The 21,076-nt window shown below is 37.8% G+C and overlaps 1 protein-coding gene across 5 annotated transcripts in view; it reads right to left on the bottom strand.

Annotated features, from left to right (window-relative positions):
• Positions 1-21,076, bottom strand: part of PAM (peptidylglycine alpha-amidating monooxygenase) — an 87,074-nt gene that overhangs the window by 8,367 nt on the left and 57,631 nt on the right. For 3 of the 5 annotated variants that reach the window (XM_053474540.1, XM_053474549.1, XM_053474530.1), the window contains exons 15-21: positions 9,337-9,657; positions 5,057-5,186; positions 3,429-3,545; positions 2,746-2,818; positions 1,512-1,722; positions 758-952; positions 15-133 (exon numbers count right to left, since the gene is read on the bottom strand). In XM_053474540.1, coding sequence (XP_053330515.1) covers positions 15-133; positions 758-952; positions 1,512-1,722; positions 2,746-2,818; positions 3,429-3,545; positions 5,057-5,186; positions 9,337-9,657 — 1,166 coding nt within the window. The remainder of the gene's footprint in view (positions 1-14; positions 134-757; positions 953-1,511; positions 1,723-2,745; positions 2,819-3,428; positions 3,546-5,056; positions 5,187-9,336; positions 9,658-21,076) is intronic. The other 2 variants (XM_053474568.1, XM_053474559.1) reach the window with 1 other exon arrangement.

Consider the following 21,076-nt stretch of genomic DNA (forward strand, 5'->3'; position numbering starts at 1 on the left):
GAAAATGATATTACCTTTCTGGCAGGAATAAATGTATCTATAATTTCTCCACTGGAAAAGTTCATTGCAAACCCTTGCACCGGTGGCAAGTCTTCAAAGTAAGGCTTTCCGTTAACGGCATACAATAGTCCATCTGAAATTAAATCAGACACAGTTATAGATACTTTTAGTACACATAGCAATTTACATGCTATAATGAAGATAATTATTTCATTCCTATATCTAGAACAATTATTTTTTTCCCTAAACTATATGATCAATGCTATTAGCAGTTAGCTCTCTGTGTTACCTTACTTATTGTAATTACTAAACACATTGTCACATATTTTACTTATTACTTGAGTGACTGGGAAACTTCTTTTCACTCCAATTAATGAATTAGGTGCTTCTAGTTTTAAACGCACACATATAGATTGCAATTAATCACTGGACTAGCTGAAATAAGCACTAAAGGAGGATTTTAACTGGATTTCAATCAAGTTAAAATTTGCATGTCTAGTATGCCTACAAAACCCCCCACAAATGTAGTGTTCTAGGTCCGCTGTTACCCAGAGTGATCATACAATATTAACTTTGTGTCTATGCTGAGCAGTTTATTTTATTAATATCATCATAAGTGAAATACGTTTATATTATTTCGCTTGATTTACCTTTTATTATGAAAAGTAGTGATAAGGACCCACCAAAGAGTTTAGTGTGATTGATTATTAGGTTTCAGTTTAGCTATTAATAGTTATAGCATATTAAACATATATACCTGCATAAGAGACAGCAAACAATTCTCTTCCAAATTTCCTGTGTTTGATTTCTTTCACAAAATGCCCAGTTTCAGAGTGAAAGCACTGGATCCGGCCGTTTTCTCTGTCTGCCACACAAAGTTGCCCGTAGTCGGGGACCAAGGTCAGGCTGTGTGGGATGTGAAACTGGCCAGGTCTGGCATCTGATGAAGATTCTAGAAAACATCATGAGCATTAATGATTGCATTCAATTCTGTGAACATCACCACAAGCAATATGAGGGGTGACTTACATATACAGTGCTTTTACATATGCAACAATGAGATGATAAAAGATTTTACAAAATTATGCTTAACATGACAAGCAGATTAAAGATCAGAAAACAATTTACAAAATTAAGTTACCTTAATATACTTAGAAAAAAAAAAGACCGGACAATGCTTCAGCATAGTAGCAATATTTATTCAAAGACAAAAATCTTTACAGCCGTAAAGTAAGTTTGTTTACAGTCTGAATTTCCTGTTTTTCTAGCGCTGAAGGTTTTTTTTGTAAGTCATAACCATTGGTTTCTCAATTCTGTCACATATTCAGTTCACATATGAACTGAAATTATCTGGTTTTGTTTTGACCTTATTTTTTTGACATAGCTGTGATTCCCATAAAAGTAGAAATAATGCACAGTTTATTTGTGACATTTAAGCAGGTAAATGTTGACACGATTAACGGTTGCCTGACTATTTACTTTTACCACAGTATTTTACTGTTCAAACCTACCTTCTCCCCACTGCATGATAAACATCCCGTTGGGCGAGAACTGCATGATTCGACTATTGCAGTAGCCATCGGCCACATAGAAGTTACCAGTTATTGGATCCACAGCAACATCAGTGGGCTGACAGAAGTGCTTCCGGTCACTTCCTGGCTGAAATGCCCTTCCCAATATCAAGAGCGGAGACTCTTCACCATGTGGTCCCAGCTTGAAAACCTTTACAGGCAATGTGAACAAAACCATTAAGCTGCTTTAGGAAAATCAAATCACCATCAATAATCTACAAGTTATGAATGCTCTTGGTTTCACATTCACTTACTAATCCCAGAACTTACTTTTTGGTAAAGTTTCATAGACTAATAAAGGTTCATAGAATAATACTACATTTAATATTAAAGACACAAGTGATCCTTCAGCTTGGCACCCTTTCAGTTTAGCTGTCTACTTCTAAGTATAATGCATGATTAGGACCACAATGGAATACTTAGAGGTTTGCCAAGAGAACCTCAACTGGACAGCCCCTGAACATACTGTTTCTATGTTACAGTAAACATATTAAATAATGTTAACTTGCTCCCAATGAAAGGAGTATCCAGAAATATGCCTCTGGCTCTCACAATCTCAAGTGTTCTTCTTTGGCCACTTAAAAAGTTGAAAGGTATGTGGGTCTGGTGGAGATATATTGTGCTGGGTCTGCTGCCACAGCAGTAACATGCTTCTTTAAGTGACAGAGGATTTGTTATATGCCATGTGTTCGTTGTGTATCACACTAATATTCTAGTTCAAGAATGCAATTCAAAGTAGTTAAAGGTAGTCCTGTAGTCATATTCTGAACTACTCTTATCTATTCCAACCTCAGAACGGTCACTACAGTGTTAAAAAGTTCTGGCAGTATGCCAGGGGCAGATGTAAAATTACAGATTTAAAGCATGGGATAGATGTTTCCCTGTAGAAACCCTTTAGGACATGAAATCAGCAACTCTCAATGCCGTTCTGTAAATTGAGACAAACCAATACGGAATCATGATCCAAACCATGCGGGATGAATCCGATTGAACATCTCAACTGAATCACTACTCATCGTTATACATGCACAGCAACAAATGTATGATTGATGAGAATCACTTACAGTATCATGGTTCTACTGTTACACAAATTCTATTACTGAAAATAAGTTTTATTTCTAAGTTTCAAATGTTTGATGTTTTTATTGAGGTATATTGAAAAAAACAAACAAACCTGATGAAGAGCAACATCCGTCACCCAATAATTTCCATCTTTATCAACAGTTAATCCATGTGGCAAATAAAACCTGCAAGGAAGAAAACATTACACATATAACACATATAAAAAAAAAATAATAATTAATAATTATGAAGGCATAATGCATGTACAAATCCTAATCAAGTTTCTGAGTTTTTACACAGATACATATAATATATATATATATATTCCTCTTCTAATGAACAAATGTTTTTTTTTTAATGTATGTTAATGTTAGTGCTAATTTTTGTATTGTTAGTTTTAATGTTATTGTTGATTTTGTGTTCTCCTCTACTGTAACATCGCTATGTAATCTTCTGGCACCCTGTAAATAAAATGTGGCAACAACAAAATATAATAATTGTTCATTTAACTAGTTTCTACAACAGGATAATACCATCTGCATTAACATAAACTGGAATACAACGTGGGAAAATAACTACTTTAGCAGCCCACAACAACTATAAAGTACTACAAACTACAGTATATAGACTATATAAGTGCCCTGGACGCCAACAGCTGCGGAGGTCATGAGGTAGAATAACTGTTTTCTATATTTTATTTTTGGGATATAGTGTCCTGAAGAACATTTTGTTTTTGCAGTAGAGCTAATTGGATGTTTAGTGTGTTAACACAAAGCTGCTGTTAGATACACTTACAGATTCTTGCCAGTTGACTTCAGAATAGCTGAGGTGTTCGGGTGAACAACAAGTATGGTGCTATCCTCTATCGGTCCAATTCCTCTTTGTTGATAAACAAATTTCCTATCAAACGAACTGTAAAAAAGAAAAGTGGGAGACTTTTAATGTGATCATTGGCATAATCCTACTAGTCCAAAGAAGTTTGTATAGTTTGATATTATGATAAAGTCTGGGACCAATATGGTAATATCCAACAATTTTACCACTGGAGTGATTATGAATAACAAACAATAACGCAGAAACATTATACAGTTGTAGACATGGAACACTGCAGACACACTTAGCTATTTAATGTAATTATTGATACAACAAAATCTAAGTGACCGGAACAACAATAAGATTATCAACCAACCAAGGGCCAAAGGACTGAAAAGTTCAAAACTTAAGTGATTCATAAACCATGTCTAATTTCTATAGTGTTGTAATACTCCTTTTTAACACTAGAGGGGGAACTAGGCCATAACTTCATACTTTTACACTAAACGTTCTACAACTAAATAATTTGACACGTCTATCGATAAATAAATCATATTTGGAGGGCACTCAAACAAGATTCAGAAGGTAACAGCATCAAAAGCAACAAAGTAATACTCCAAATAATACTGCCAATAGCCACTAACATATCTCTGCCTGCCAAAACATTTGGGAAGTACCCAGCAGGTCTCTCCACCTTTTTTATTGCATGCCATTGCCCTACTGTGTGGCAATTATTCTTACTTTCTATTATTTTTTTATATAATAATATAAGTAACTTTTGGACATTTGTTTTATTTTTGATTTGCAGCTTTATTATTATTTACTGTTTTATATAGCACCATCATATTCCATAGCGGTGTCAATGGGTCGCCCATATTCTTGTAACATGTTTTAACTTTTTTGTGATGGAGTGGGATAAGCCATTCGTTATGTTTCTATCGGTCTGGAGGGTAGTTCGAGCACTCTTCAAGCAAGATTAAAAATAATACAGACTTTATTTTGTACGATTCATCTCTACAGCAGTTTGGAATACACTGGCTATTTTACAAAAAAATAAACAAAAACCTATCTTCCACTTTGATAGCTATCTATATTAGGCTGGTCTATACACTTTGCCCATCTATATCTCTGACTTATGACATATTTATAGGTACCCGGCTAATCCAGGCAGCTGAAAACAACATATACAGCCCAGTGTTAGTCTTTAGGTACACCTGCTCTGTATTGCTCAATTCAGCAACCTCCTCTCTCTCATTCTCCTCCCAGCTGTACCTTGTTGCCTCTCTCAGGCTGCGGCTAACATAGTGGAAATTAACTAACTCTCCGCTATTTCTATGCAATCTGTCACAGTATTAGAATAATAGTAGTCCTCATTTAATAGAGTCACGCTTACATGATGCTTCCATCAATCCTTCTTTCTAGCTGCATCATGAGAGACCTAATTTTGCATCTCGTTAAATAAAATAAATGCTACCCCCATATACTGTCATATTTAATTGTCTTTATGTAAGGCAGTCAGCTAAAGACATCTGCACTGTACAGTCTATATATTCTTTATGCTAAAACATAAGTGATTCAACTTTTTTTTGTCCAATGTAACAAACACTTACTTTCCATCCCAAACATGATCACCTCTGTGGAAAATAACCAAGTTATTATTGTTATCCAGAGCTAGCCCCGACACTTGTCCTAATTTGAGATTCACTCCTGGCCAGTCAAGGACTTCTTCCATATGGAAATCTGAATACGAGACAGAGAGCAAATTAGAACAGTATGAATTATAACAGTGTCACCAAGTGATTTAAATCCCACAGCTTACTAGTGAATAAATCACATGTTAATTATAACACAATGCACAATTTAAAGGGGAAGATTTCTATTTCTCATGGAGACAAGAGGGAAAAATATGATGATTGTTATAAGATGCTTTATAGCACCCATGAATCTGCATGATAAAAAATCTACACTGGGACAATCTAGATCGCATAAACTTGTTTCTAGGATAGTTGGTAAATCAGTTTTACTGATGGTCAGTATCAATTAATGAGCTCTACTGTAACGACATTAAGTTCTATGAAGATATACATTTACTAGAACAAAAGTAAGTTACTTTATTTTGCGTTCATGGAATCCATTTGTGTACTAAAAAGGTTGCAAATTGTTTAAATAAATGTCCCTGTTGCACTAAGGGCACTTATTGGGCAGAAACTGACAAAATGTGGAGACTCCGTAATTATAATTGACTGGTAATTTAGCAACTGGGTAATCTTTAGAATGTTTTCAAACCAGAACAATAAATCAAGCGGACATAAAGCGAGAGCCAAGCAAGTTGAAACAGGCCATTAAACATGATAATGACACTATGCTAGAGCCTTTACGGTTTTGGTTCCCATCTTGCCGATAGGGGTCTCACGCCAAAGTCTCTGTCCTACACATAAAAGTAATGTTCCTCTCCTTTAAATAATGTGGTTTGTAAAATTCTTATTTGTAGACAAATCATTGTGATTTACTTAACGTAAATGCTCTGTAACACACACCTCACACCTGAGTTAAACATATATAATTCTTGTAAAAGCTTGATATACAGTACAAATATAATGAATCTTTGGTGAGGATTAGATTAAATAGGAACTAATATTAAGAGGTTTCTCCAAGCACTTTGTAAGACAAAATATTTATGTATATTACTACACGTGCACTAACGGTAAAGAAGCTAATATATTGGTAATAATGTCATTTTAATTATAACAACACTTAAGAAGAATACATTTTAGCATCCTACAATTGTACGTGGTCTAATCCTTTAGGCACTCAATGTGCGATATTGAGCGAGCAGTCTGGCTGACTAATGTCTACTTTAAATGGGTTACAATTTCATGTGATTTTTTTTTTTTCAAAATCAATCATTGTGGTTGTTGATGTTTCCGATGGTTAAGTCCACAGTTCAGCACAAAGATATAGTTTTTCCACCCATATAAGCTCTCTATTTTCTAGCAACTGGCTTGAAGGTTTGCGGTCTCTGTGCAAGTTAGTAATATGCCTGACGGGGCCTCTAGTTATCCACTGTGGTTTTAGGCTTGAGACTCCTCCAACACATAACTCAATAACAATTTCAGGGAAACATGGAGCATCAGGTTATGACGTCATAACCCAGCACTCCCCTTATCTGTTCTGAAAAGGCATAGAAGCAGTGCTTAATCTCAAATGTATTCAGGGCTCTGCCTCACCATGCTTTGCGACTGAATAATTCTGAAAATGTTATAATTTACTAATCATATTTAAGATCAGAGGTGCTTCTAACCAGAACGGGAACGATTTTAACTTCCTGATGCTTCCTAACAGCTCCTTGCTTAAGAGGTGCTGAGACTAAATCTAGAAAGAAAATGATTACCACCAGCTTGTTAAAATCAGTGCCAATAATACAGAATACCTTAAGATGGATCAGTATATGGGAGGTCTGCCTCTACATCTAAATGTACATTACGACTTCTTATTTTTATTCCAGTTCCCTTTAAACACCCACATGGTGCTATATTTGGTTTCTGCAACAGCAGAAAGGAAAAGTTAATATTCTGGCCACGCAATAAATATTTTTACTAATTGGGTTTCCAATTAAGCAAAACGTTCACATTAGTCACTGTAAAATCAGGAGGGTGTTAAAACTGCTCATTTTTCTCACAATTACATAGTGTATTTGGCATACAACACTGATACATACAACAAAATGTTAATATTACATGGCAAAAGTGTGCTCATGAGTAATCCCGTAGATGTTGGAGGGGTTATATTCCTAGTTTGTGTTGTTCAATCAGTGGCTTATCACCATAGCTTTTGGACAGTGTTTTTCCACAATGATTTTGGACATATTATTTTGTGGGTTGTATTAATATGTAGAAGGTGTATGAGAAAACAAATGAAGACAATGTTTGGTGCTTGTTATATTTCTTTTGTGTACATGGGTTTGTCAGATGTGAAAATGTAATAAAGATTACACATCCATTTTTGGGTGACATGGGCCTTGGTTGCACGCTCGAACCTAATACCAAGGTCAAGGACGGTGGTTCCAATGTCATGATTAGTTGAAGAGTAACAGGAATTCCTAACAGTTTTTTGATTATCCTAGCCAATGTCCAGCCCTAAACCCCGTGGATATGTTGCGACAGGATCTGAATCAAGCAGTTTATGCTCAAACACCCACAGCTGTTATTACTGTCAAATGTGCCGTAACTAGGTGTTAAGTCTAAAGGAGTGATTACTTTTTAATCAAATGCAGAAAATCAAGGGGCAAACACATTTTCACTCTTATAGTAGCTGTCTACCCTCTATTTCTAGCTTCAAACATTGTCACACAAAGCTAAACTCTAACAAGAGATGCGAAAGCCCACAAAAGACCTATTTCTGTCCCATCTTTTTCTCTAAAGGACTTTTCCTGTTTTCTTTTTTGGTGTCTATTCATTAGGGGGATCTTGCATTTCAGTTTACAAGATATTTTTCAGTACCAATTAATCAGTTTCACTGTGGATTATCCCCAGTAATACTTTCCTTCAAGAACAGCTTGGTTCTAGCTTTCCCCTCATCGGAGGAGCCTGCCAGGGTGGGACCAATGTAAATGTATGTCAAAACCAGGCCAAACTGCGGCTCCCCAGGACTTTCATTTAAGTGAATATCTTTTTCTGCTTTTTATATACCTCTAAAAACAAAGAAGCAGCATCAACACAGGCTAGCAACGTACTGCTTAACTTTCACAAATATTAAGAACACTTTAATCAGGAAAAAGGTTTTTTTTGCTTGACTTTTCCTTTTTTGTTTTATGAGTTAGCATAAAGAAGTCTCCCATCTCCCCTCTTATGCTTGATAACAAAAGCCCTTATTTTTGAACTGTGGACCCTTATCAAGTTTTAGTACTTTTTTTGCATAGTAATTCATCAAAAAAAAAAATCTAAGCTATAAGGCTTATACCACCCAATACTAATACAGAAAAAAAAAAAAAAAAAAAAAAAACAAAGCCACCAAAATTAGAAAAAGAATGAAATAGAACTATATCAACAATATGAATGGTTTGATATAAGAAATGCTGTGTTTAATTGTGTTACAGAAATTGTAGCATTAAATCTGTATGGATGGTGATTTTTTGTAGCTCTCAGAAGATTTGCCATGCAAAAACTGTTATTATGATTACCAAGCTTGAATTTAAGAGAGCGCTTTTAATGCAACATGGCACGATGTATTTCAGAAGACAGCCCACGAACAAACGTCTGCCATGCATACGTATTGCTTACTCTTTAAAGAATAATCTTTGCATGCCGTATTATTATCTGGCTTTCCACATTAGCAAGGAAGACTAAACACAATCGATATCACAGAGGCCACAACACAATTAAAACAAAAGCAATGCCATCAAGGATTGCTGCCATAGAAACCTGAAGGGAATGAGTCAAGGCTTTCCAATTACAATCTGGATTCACGGTCAAAAATAAATACCCATTTAGAAAGAGGAAACTACAGAGGCTCAGTGTACATTCTGCTTCAGATCTGTCTGTAATTTAGCTGGGACGTTCTCATTCTGCCATCAGTTTGCATGCTGGCACAAAATGCACCTTTTGTCTACTCATATTACACCCAAATAAGCATATCTTCTAAGGTGTCCTCTTAAGTCATCCCAAGCTCATGCTGTAGTCTCTTTTTTTATTTAATTTTATGAAAATCTACTGATTGCAAATAATATGAAATAGTGTGAAATTGGCACCACCAAATGCATCCACCAATTGTTTGCCTACAAAAGCACTTCTTTTTGACCCATCAGCTCATATAACTTATCATTGGTCTTCCCTTCAGGTTTTGCTAATGCGGACCAATATCTATTACAAAAAAAAAAAACATCCCAACCAACCTCCTTGACGTTGATTCTCCCAGTTGCCCACTCCATCAGATCTAGCAGCTTGTGCCAGATCAAGAGTGTTCCCTGGTGGTCTCAATGTGGACTCTAACTTGTGAAATTTGTGAATCCGATCTCTGTTCAAAATAGTATTGGGCCTCTCATTATGTTCTAAAACTTGCCTGGAAATATACCAGGCAGGCTGTCTCTTGTGAACTACATTAGCAATTTCTGCTACAAGATTGGAATCTATTACATCTGTTGGGTTATATTTATGGACATGAACAACATCTTCCCTTTCGCCTAGCAGTTTGGAAATGAGGGAATAGAAGTCACCTGTACAGAAAAGAGAAGATAAAACAGAAAAGAAATGAAGGATTAAGACAGCTTCAAATTAGAATGTGGATACAGCAAAACCGTAAGGGTAACCCTATCAACCCTATCACATTTTAAAAGCAAGAGCACTGCCTCCTCTAATGGAAATTATATTTTTAATTTACTCTAATACATTCAAATTTAAAAAGATATCACACCCTCCTTATGGCATGAAAATGGAACAGATTTGTATTAAAAGCAACCATACTGTAATGATTGTATAGGCAAAAGAAAAAAGGCAATTTTGCTTAGATTTTGATATTTAGTCATATTTGTGATAACTTATTATGGGTTGACACAGAATGATTTATGTGGATTTGTGTGAGGTTTGGAAAATCCTATACATTTTTATTTCTTTCTATTTAATATAAACTAATAGTGTTATGATTGGTTAAAAAAGACCCAACAATGACACCACTACAATTCATAGAACATCATAGCTTGTGTATGCATGGTCTGCTAATATGTACAAACCGAGTCAATAGTTGCACATTAGGAAGAACATTTAAATTTATATTTTCATTCTGTGCTACTACAACACAGATATCCAACAAATAATTCATAAAAAGGAGTTAACTGCTCTTTGGAGGTATATTTACTAAAGGGCGAGTTGCATCTTAGCTCATCGACTACACATTTCATTATGAAGTTTCAAACTCCAGTGAGTTTCTAGTGTAGGAGACGTTCGGCTGGCCCTGTATAATGCACTGTTAAACCGGTGAGGTTTCTTCAGTCTTAGACTTATGCTAGGCTATCTCGCCCCTTCTTGCCTGAGAAAAATGCGAGTGTTTGCCCTTCATAATGAATAGTGAAGTGAGAGAGTTCAAACTCCATTTAGTGAAAATCCCTTTGTGGATGTCTCCCCTACCTCAGACTGAACAGCTGATTAGGTAACTTATACCAAAGGAGTTCTGTCAACGATACCCTCCAGATGTAGACCTGCTACTTGTCTTGACAGTCATTGTTTCAGGCATGTTGAAGAATGCTGAATAGCAATTCCATGTACAATTCATTTGTCTCCTAGACCCAACATGAAGCGCCTTTGTGGCTCACGTTGGCCTGGAAAGCCAATCTTTGAAGCAAGCTTGTATCGCTCAAATCCCGCCATGCATGTCTTTGCAAAAGTGACTGTTTTGGAAGCAGTAAGCATCCATTGATTATTATTAGTCTCTGTTCCTTATAGTTAATAGCACCCCCCTAAAATATTTAAATATATTTGGGGGTAATGTGGTGTTACGGTAAATGAGGCAATTTTCTAGAGTTTCTTTTTCAAGTAATCTAATACAAGCATTACGAAGATGGCACATAATTTGGTGGCCACCTGAAACCACAGGTTTGCCACTAACACTGGGTAATAAATCGAGTAAGCAAGCTCACACTTTCTCTTATTCTAACTTTTATGTATCATGTACCTTTCTGATTTTCTTTTATCCTCCTTTCTTTTTATTAGTACGATTTGTTGCCATGGTAAAAATATACAGACAATAATATACAATATTCAACCTTCCTGCAAATCACCAGGGCTAAAAAGCTGAGGCACATCATAAAGATGACAATTTATATTTAGTGTAGAAACCTATTACACAAAGGACTAACGAATTATGCAGTGTTTCGGTGCCAGGATTAAACACACACCTCACGTATGTCTAATTGTGGATGTCACAGTACAGAGAGCTCACAATGAGATTTTAATACAGGCAAGGATGACACTCTTTGTAGGTTAACTGCCAACAGAATAAAATGACCTTAATAGATTATGTCATATTTGCAAACAGTCCTTCACATCCCAATTATTCCAAGCAGATTTTCCAATACAAAGAACTTGCAGACAAGTCCCACAGGTAGAATCATCTCATCTCAGGAAATAATTACTACGGTTATTAAGCAAAGCTCATAAGCATGTTATAATTAAGGAAGATGTTTGGTGGCAAGGAAAAGCCAATGATTACAGAAGAGGGAGATGGTTACCCAATTTACAGGTCTCTGGTCAGACTTCAGCTAAGGTATTGTACACAGTTTTGCAGACTCATTTATAGAAGTCATTTGACATTCTGGAGAGAGCTCAAGGAGAGGTCAATTTGTCAGAGAAGACTCAAAGATCTCAATACGTATATAACTTGGAGGAAAGAAGAGAGAGTGGAGAAATGACAAAAAACCTAACTATATAAACAGATTCAACAAAGTAAAATATGGATGTACTCGTATATGCTGGGACACATGGCCATAGTCCTAAACTCTAGGATCACATAAGGAAGTTTCACCAAGTTCGCAAATGAGTAGAACAGTTTTCCAGCAGAAGTGGTAGAGGTCAACAGAGTTAGGGATAAGGCTATAAATGTAGTCTCTCAAAGAGAAATTGCTGCTGATCTATTCTGTGACCACCAATAGCCACACTACCTACAGTAAACTGATTTTTGAGGAGGGGGGATTAGATAATGTATCTACATTGTGTTATAAATAGTCTTTAATTATGTATACCCCTTATTCTAGAGATAGTAGATGAACACAAGCCTTCCGTCTTGTGTGGTTACCAAGTCGGAGGAACTTTTCTTCATATGAAGGTGGGAGACAGTTTGCATTTATAATATGGTATATCTAAGAATATTAAGCTGTGGCTTTTCCAGAATATGATCTGAGCTTCAGGGGTTTCACCTGTTTTAATCTGTATCGTATTATGTTAAGTATGTCAGCAAGTTCAAATACTAATAAAATCTAAAGACTCCTACAAAATGTATAAAAGTAAACACACAAGGAAAAAAAATGCTGTGGATTAAATGATTAAACTCTACCTGCACTTTATGGGCAAAATTATTGGGACACCTGACTATTACACCAACAGGGACAGCATTCTGAATACATAGACATTAATATGTAGTTGGTCCTCCCTATAACGGCTTCCACTCTTCTAGGAAGGCTTTCCACAAGATTTCTGTGGGGACTTTTGCCCCTTTCATCGAGTAGAGCATTTGTGAGGTCATTTACTGATGTTGGGTGAGAAGGCCTGCTCACAATCTCCATTCCAGCTCATCCCAAAGATGTTCAATAGGTTTGAGCTTGGGGCTCTATGCGGCCAGTCAAGTTCTTCCACACACTCATCCAACCATGTCTTTATGGACCTTGTGCACAGGTGCACAGTCATGCTGGAACAAAATAGGGCCTTCCCCAAGCTGTCCCCACAAAGTTGGAAGCATAACATTGTCCCAAATGTCTTAGTATGCTGAAGCATTAAGATTTCCCTTCACTTGATGTAAGGGGCCCAATCCCTGAAAAAAGCCCCATACCATTATCCCTCCTTCACCAAACTTTATAGTTGGCACAATGCAGTCAGGCAGGTTACGTTCTCCTGGCATTCGCCAAACCCAGACTTGCCCATCAGACTGCCAAACAGAGAAACGCGATTAATCACAGAACACGTTTCCACTGCTCCAGAGTCCAGTGGCGTGTTTTACACCACTCGATCCGACGATGGGCATTGTACTGGGTGATGTGGGGCTTGCATGCAGCTGCTCGGCTACAGAAATCATTCCATAAAGCTCTTGCGGCACAGAGTTTTTGTGCTGATATTAATGCCAGTGGAAATTTGGATCTCTTCAGCTATGTAATCATTGCATTGGCAACTTTTAGGCACTATGCGTCTCAGCACTCGTTGACCTCGCTCTGTGACTTTAAGTCGTCTTGCGCTTCATGGCGGAGTTGCTGCTGTACCTAAACACTTCCCCTTTCCAATAATACCCCTTAGAGCTGTCCGTGGAATATCTAGCAGGGATGCAATTTCATGAACTGACTTTTTGCTAAGGTGCCATACTATCACAGCTCCGCGCTTGAATTCACTGAGCATTCTTCACAAATGTTTGTAATTGCAGACTGCATGGATAGGTGCTTGGTACTTGGTCAGAATTCAGTAATTAGGAAGTGTGTCCCAATATGTTTGTCCATATAGTGTATATTTAGGGATCATCATAATGCAGAACTCCAAGGATTAATAACAAATACATTTCAACATGCATTACAATCATTCTGAATTACAGCTGGAAAAAAATCTATATTCAGGTTATCAAATGCCAAGCTTAAGTAAGTAATAAATAGTGAGCAAAGTGAAGATGTATCAATATGAGAGCTACATTATTGTAACAAAGGAGCATATAAAATAAAGGAAATGGCGCAAGAATACTTCTCATAATTGACATTAGCAAACAATGAACAGGTCATGATGAAGTTCATGTCTTCCTAGCTGTTAAGAAAACGAGATTAGGTAGAGGAAAAATAAATAAAACCTCAGCTTTTTCTTTAGAGATCATTAAATATATATAATTATAGAATTATCAGTTCAATGTGGTATTGCACTGTATTTAATGGTTTGGGAAAGGTTTCACTGGAAATGTATCATTATACATAAGTTTTGTCAATGATTAATAAGAAACAGATATCCAAATCGGTAGGAACGCACTCCCAATGGGAAACACCAGAGAAAGGGGAAATTATTATTACTACTTATTTACAGGTATATCACGCTTTATGGACACTCACGAATAAGGACATAGTTGCAGCACAACCGTCCCCCTGTTTACTTACACTCGCTTTGTGAGTAACAGCATGATGCCAGTGCGTCAGTCCGTCTCTGAGCGTTTTGTTTATTGTGTTGGAGATGACCTGACAGTTACAGTGCAGTACATGTATTGATAAGTGTAAAAAGGTAATGCTTTACTTTAAGTACATTTTCATTTTACATGCATGCTTTGGACCCCATTGTACCATGTAGGGTATGCCTGTACAAGATATAGCTCTAACAATTGCTGCAGCCCTTTTTACAATACATACATCCAAAAGATATGACACAACTAAGACACATTAAGTAAACATTGCCCTAGCTCAAACATACAATCTCCAAGAAAGCCTGTTCTTGAGCTGGTATCTTGCACATTGTAGTTACAGTATGAGACACATTTGGCTGAATTCCTCTCCAGAGACACAGGCTGGAGACTCCTACAGAATGCATACAGAGGATTCTGAAGATTCAGTGATAACTGCACTCCTCTTATTACTTATTATTTTACTTTACCAGGTGGATGGTATATAAATGGCCCAGACTCCCATCAGAAGTGGTAGAGGCTAATAGAAAAGGGAATTTAAGCATGCACGGGATAGGTATCAAGCTATTCTGAATCTAAGACAAGATCAAGGACTGATTATAGTCTAAGTTTTTACATCAGAAAAAATGAGCAGACTAGATGGGCTGAATCTTCACTCAGATTTGATGTTTCTATTACAAAAGAGCAAACATAACAATTGCTCTACCATGACTTACACCGACCGTAAATGTAATTTTGTCTACTGAGTTCAAATGGGAGTAAACAATTCATTTAACTAAGAAGGCTGTCCAGCTACTTCGCAATACGCAGTTCAATTGGCGAGAATCGTCCATGTATTGGCCCTTATTCAATACTCCCCCAAAAAATAAGCAGGAAAAGAAATCAGTTTCATAGCAACTCAATCAAAAACTCATTCAAGGGCAATTGAATAAACTAACAATGTGCAATATATAATTCTTTTCGTAAAGGAGAATTATTTGGTGGTTGAACTGTAGGGAGTAACATGCTGTATGAGATACTGCTAAGTATAGGTTATTGGGCTCATCTATCAAACACAACTCTGCATCATCCAACACGCAAGAGGAAATACACAGAAGGATGGCTACGCAGTATATTTCCATCAACCGGGAGGCTGCTATTGTTGTCAGTCGTGTGATAGTGTGTTTTGTGTGTTTACACAGAATGAAGTAGCATGTATTTTAGCAGCCAGGAAAAAAGATTATATTTCACTGTATAGTTTATTCCTAGTTATTCTGTACACAGTGCTTAAAAGTTTGTGCCCCACGTTTCAATTTATTCACAAAGCATTCCTTACATACTTATACAGCAGACACTATTTACAAGGTCCTACAAAATAGAATTTTCAAATTGGTTTATTGTTGAATAATCAGGTGTTCTGAACATCTCCAGTGATAATCACAGGGTCACTGATTCCAGATTATGAACTGCAGGTTAGGTAGCTGGATGAACTGCTGTCTGTCTCGTAGAATGAACTGAGAGATTCATAGCTTGAAATTGAGGCACTGTCCTCTACGTCTGAGTAGCCATCCAAAGTACCGTCAATATTCTCAACAGGCGGCTTAATAACAGCCTCGATGGACACACTGTTGGTTTCAAAGCAGGAAGCCTGATACTTTTGGTTATCGGGAGAGCTGCTGGAATCCATTTCAATGGAGGAGCTGCTCACGCTTCTGCTCAATGAAGACTCCCCAGGAGTGTCTGGGGTGGGCTTGAAAAGCTCTTTGTCCATTTGATCCTCAGGGTGCTCATTTCTCATGAAGCAGCAACACCACAGCCTTATGGTGCTCCTAAAGAAAGAACGAGCTCCCATATTTGTCCTAGTTGATTGATTAAATTTGAATCCAAACTCTTCTCGCAGGAGAAAAATCTTGTGACGTGATCAGGATTGATCCAAACACAAGTGTGAGCAAGATTAGCTTGCTGACAACGTCATAGTGCTGGACATTCAGTGAGATCACAATGGAGTGGGAGTGGCTGTAAATGCTACCTTATATGGGCATGGGTGTGGCTCAGTATTGTTGCTCCAAGCTTGTTAATCTCTTTTCAAATCCAGTATGTCTATGCTATGTAATTGGATGCTTTTGGAATTGCAGAATTAATGCAATGTCGTTTTCTTAAGGAAGGTATTTCATATACCAATCAAATTATTTTATTATAGTTTACGTTTAACAATACAAAACATTAAAATAGAATTAAAAAGCAAAGCAGAACTCTATGAATCAAAATGTATAAATATATATTATTGTGTAGTAATATAATGGTGGAAAATGCACATAAGAACCAAAATAATGTGTGGCTCAAATGAGAAAATCCAATAACTCGCTGCGCCAGACTTGTAGACTCAAGCATGCAGATATATTCTTAAACAAAATACTTGGAAGAAAATGGAAGTAAGAGAAATTGCTGCTGATCTATTCTGTGACCACCAATAGACCCACTACCTACAGTAAACTGATTTTTAACATTTGGGGAGGGGGAAGTTAGATAATTTAATTTCTCTGTTCATAAATTGTGTTATCAGGACCACCTGAGTTTGGTTTTATTAATATGTTCTACAAGTTTGCAGGAATAGCTTCTTTATCCATTTCATGGATTTACATTACATTGTACTGTATTTCTACAAAACAAGCTGATTCTGTAGCACCGTGTTAGGGTGAGGCTTCGTCTCAGTTTTGATAATTTTCTTAGACCCCTGTAATGTGTCTTAGTTATATGAATACACACATTGTACTCGAGATGATTTGCTAATATGTATTCTTTTTAAAGACCTGGTTTGACCATTTTAAGACTTACAGTCACACCTACCATCAATAAGGTTTAAAACAACAATCAACTCTTGTACATCTTTATTCCTGTCTTCAACAATGCCAGTTTTGCACATTTTAACATTCAAGCTAAGGTTTCTATTCTATAACATCATTATGGAAAGGTGCTGTTCTAATCAATTCATGCCCCCTTTGTATAATATGCTCACTTATGTGGCATCCCCTAAACATTGATATTACAAGAAGTAGATTTCCATATGATTTCACCTTTCTTAAAACGAATAAAAGCACTGTATGCTATTGCATTATAAAGGCTATAAAGACCAATATATCAATTTGCAGCCAGCAACCGTACTAATCTACAATTATTGGGCATTATTAACACAGGTAAAATCCACTCATGCAGAGCAGAAGTCAGGTTAAAATTAAATTGATAAACCAAATGAAACGCAACACATTTTTACTCTAGTACGGGCTGAAAATTATATGAATTATTACTATTCGTCATGTTTTTTGATGAACAGCATTGCACTAAAGGAATTGTGCTTGCTTTTTTTAATGTTTATTCCAAGTTTCCTACATTGCCTATAATAAGGCATATTTATTAAGCATATACATATTTACTATAAATTATATATACCGTATTTGCTCGATTATAAGACGACCCCCCGAAATCTGAATATTAATTTAGGAAAAAAAGAAAAAGCCTGAATATAAACCGACCCTATAAGAAAATAGTTTTACCAGTAAATGTTTATTCATGTAAACTATGTGAACTATTGGTTGTTAATAAAAGCTATGATTAAGAAAAATATTTTCCTTTTATTTTCCAACCTGCCCCCCCAGTTATGCACATCTGCCCCCAGGCATGCCACTCTGCCCCAGAAATGTCTTATACCCCCTATATGCCACTGTGTCCCATGATTTGCCTTTTAACCCTCTATATGCCACAGCGCCCCATGATATGCCTTGTGACCTTCTATGTGCCACTCTGCCTTCAGAAATGCCTTATACCCTTATATGCCACCCTGGCATTTAGGGGAATAAATGGCATATTGTGGGGCAGAGTGGCATATAGGGAGGTATAAGGCATTTCAGGAGGCAGAGTGGCATATAGAGGGTCACAAGGCATTTCTGGAGGCAGAGTGGCATTAAGGGGGTTAAAAGGCATACCATAGAGCACTCTGCCTACAGAAATGCCTTATGCCCCCCATTTAACACTCCCCCCCAAACTTACTGGTGCATCTGTCTCCCCAGTGTGTAGTCGGGCCAGCGGGTAGACGTCTACGCGATTTGCGTAGGCGATTTCCGCTGCAGTTGGAAGGAGGTGCCGTTAGCAGTGAGGGTTGTCTGCGTCCATCGCGCATACACTCTTCGGGGAACTCTCCTCTTTGACAGCCGGAGAAGGTCTGCGCGATGGACGCAGACAACCCCTACTGCTAATGGCACCTCCTTCCGGCTGCAGCGGAAGTTGCCTACGCGAATCGCGTAGGCGTCTACCCGCTGGCCCGACTACACACCAGGGAGTCAGAAGCACCAGCAGCGGAGGTTACCAGACAGGAGGATCCAGGTGCCCTGCAGGAGATCTGGATCTTAGTCTTATAGTCAGACCCCATATGGCCTATTTGAGCTTTAGGGTAGCACCTGTTTTAATCTGTATCGTATTATGTTAAGTATGTCAGCAAGTTCAAATACTAATAAAATCTAAAGACTCTTACAAAATGTATAAAAGTAAACACACAAGGAAAAAAATGCTGTGGATTAAATGAGCTAATCGCAATATATTTCTACCTGCACTTTATGGACAAACGTATTTGGACACCTGACTATTACAGCAACAGAGACAGCATTCTGAATACATAGACATTAATATGTAGTTGGTCCTCCCTATAACAGCTTCCACTCTTCTAGGAAGGCTTTCCACAAGATTTCTGTGGGGACTTTTGCCCCTTTCATCAAGTAGAGCATTTGTGAGGTCATTTACTGATGTTGGGTGAGAAGGCCTGCTCACAATCTCCGTTCCAGCTCATCCCAAAGATGTTCAATAGTTTTGAGCTTGGGGCTCTGTGCGGCCAGTCAAGTTCTTCCACAAACTCATCCAACCATGTCTTTATGGATCTTGTGCACAGGTGCACAGTCATGCTGGAACAAAACAGGGCCTTCCCCAAGCTGTCCCCACAAAGTTGGAAGCATAGCATTGTCCCAAATGTCTTAGTATGCTGAAGCATTAAGATTTCCCTTCACTGGAAGTAAGGGGCCCAATCCCTGAAAAAAGCCCCATACCATTATCCCTCCTTCACCAAACTTTACAGTTGGCACAATGCAGTCAGGCAGGTTACGTTCTCCTGGCATTCGCCAAACCCAGACTTCCCCATCAGACTGCCAAACAGAGAAATGCGATTAATCACAGAACATGTTTCCAGTGCTCCAGAGTCCGGTGGTGGCGTGTTTTACACCACTCGATCCGACGATGGGCATTGTACTGGGTGATGTGGGGCTTGCATGCAGCTGCTCGGCTACAGAAATCATTCCATAAAGCTCTTGCGGCACAGAGTTTTTGTGCTGATATTAATGCCAGTGGAAATTTGGATCTCTTCAGCTATGTAATCATTGTGTTGGCAACTTTTAGGCACTATGCGCCTCAGCACTCGTTGACCTCGCTCTGTGACTTTAAGTCGTCTTGCGCTTCATGGCGGAGTTGCTGCTGTACCTAAACACTTCCCCTTTCCAATAATACCCCTTACAGCGGTCCGTGGAATATCTAGCAGGGATGCAATTTCATGAACTGACTTTTTGCTAAGGTGCCATCCTATCACAGTTCCGCGCTTGAATTCACTGAGCATTCTTCACAAATGTTTGTAATTGCAGACTGCATGGATAGGTGCTTGGCACTTGGTCAGAATTCAGTAATTAGGAAGTGTGTCCCAATATGTTTGTCCATATAGTGTATATTAAGGGATCATCATAATGCAGAACTCCAAGGATTAATACAAATACATTTCAATATGCATTACAATCATTCTGAATTACAGCTGGGAGAAAAAAATCTATATTCAGGTTATCAAATGCCAGGCTTAAGTAAGTAATAAATAGTGAGCAAAGGGAAGATGTATCAATATGAGAGCTACATTATTGTAACAAAGGAGCATATAAAATAAAGGAAATGGAGCAAGGATACTTCTCATAATTGAAACTAGTAAACAATTTACAGGTGTTGTTAAGGATGCAACATGATGAAGTTCATGTCTTCCTAGCTGTTAAGAAAATAAGAGTAGGTAGAGGAAAAATAAATAAAACCTCAGCTTTTTCTTCAGAGATCATTATATATAAAATTATAGAATTATCAGTTCAATGTGGTATTGCACTGTATTTAATGGTTTGGGAAAGGTTTCAGTGGAAATGTATCATTATACATCTGTTTTGTCAATGATTAATATGAAACAAATATCCAAATCGGTAGGAACGCACTCCCAATGGGAAACACCAGAGAAAGGGGAAATTATTATTACTACTTATTTACAGGTATATCACGCTTTATGGACACTCACGAATAAGGACATAGTTGCAGCACAACCGTTCCCCTGTTTCTTATACTCGCTTTGTGAGTAACAGCATGACACCAGTGCGTCAGTCTAGAGCCCTGCGCGGGACGGCTTTTTTAATCCCGCTCCCGCTGATTTTTTTCCCGCTCCCGCTGATTTTTTGCCCGCTCCCGCCACATTTGTGGTCAATCAAGAGAGGAGACACTGTAAGGGAGCAGCGAGAAGGGACTGCACGGGATTACCGGGACCCGCAGGTACAGTGCCTGACTGCCCGCTCACCCTCGCAGCATAAGCAAGACTGCCCAAAAGTTTTTTGGCGGGTCCCACGGGACCTGCCTCCCAATGCAGTCCTCTATGTCAGTCCGTCTCTGAGCGTTTTGTTGATTGTGTTGGAGATGACCTGACAGTTACAGTGCAGTACATGTATTGATAAGTGTAAAAAGGTAATGCTTTAAGTACATTT

Source organism: Spea bombifrons, chromosome 1 (genome assembly GCF_027358695.1).
Source record: "Spea bombifrons isolate aSpeBom1 chromosome 1, aSpeBom1.2.pri, whole genome shotgun sequence".
Classification (NCBI taxonomy): domain Eukaryota; kingdom Metazoa; phylum Chordata; class Amphibia; order Anura; family Pelobatidae; genus Spea; species Spea bombifrons.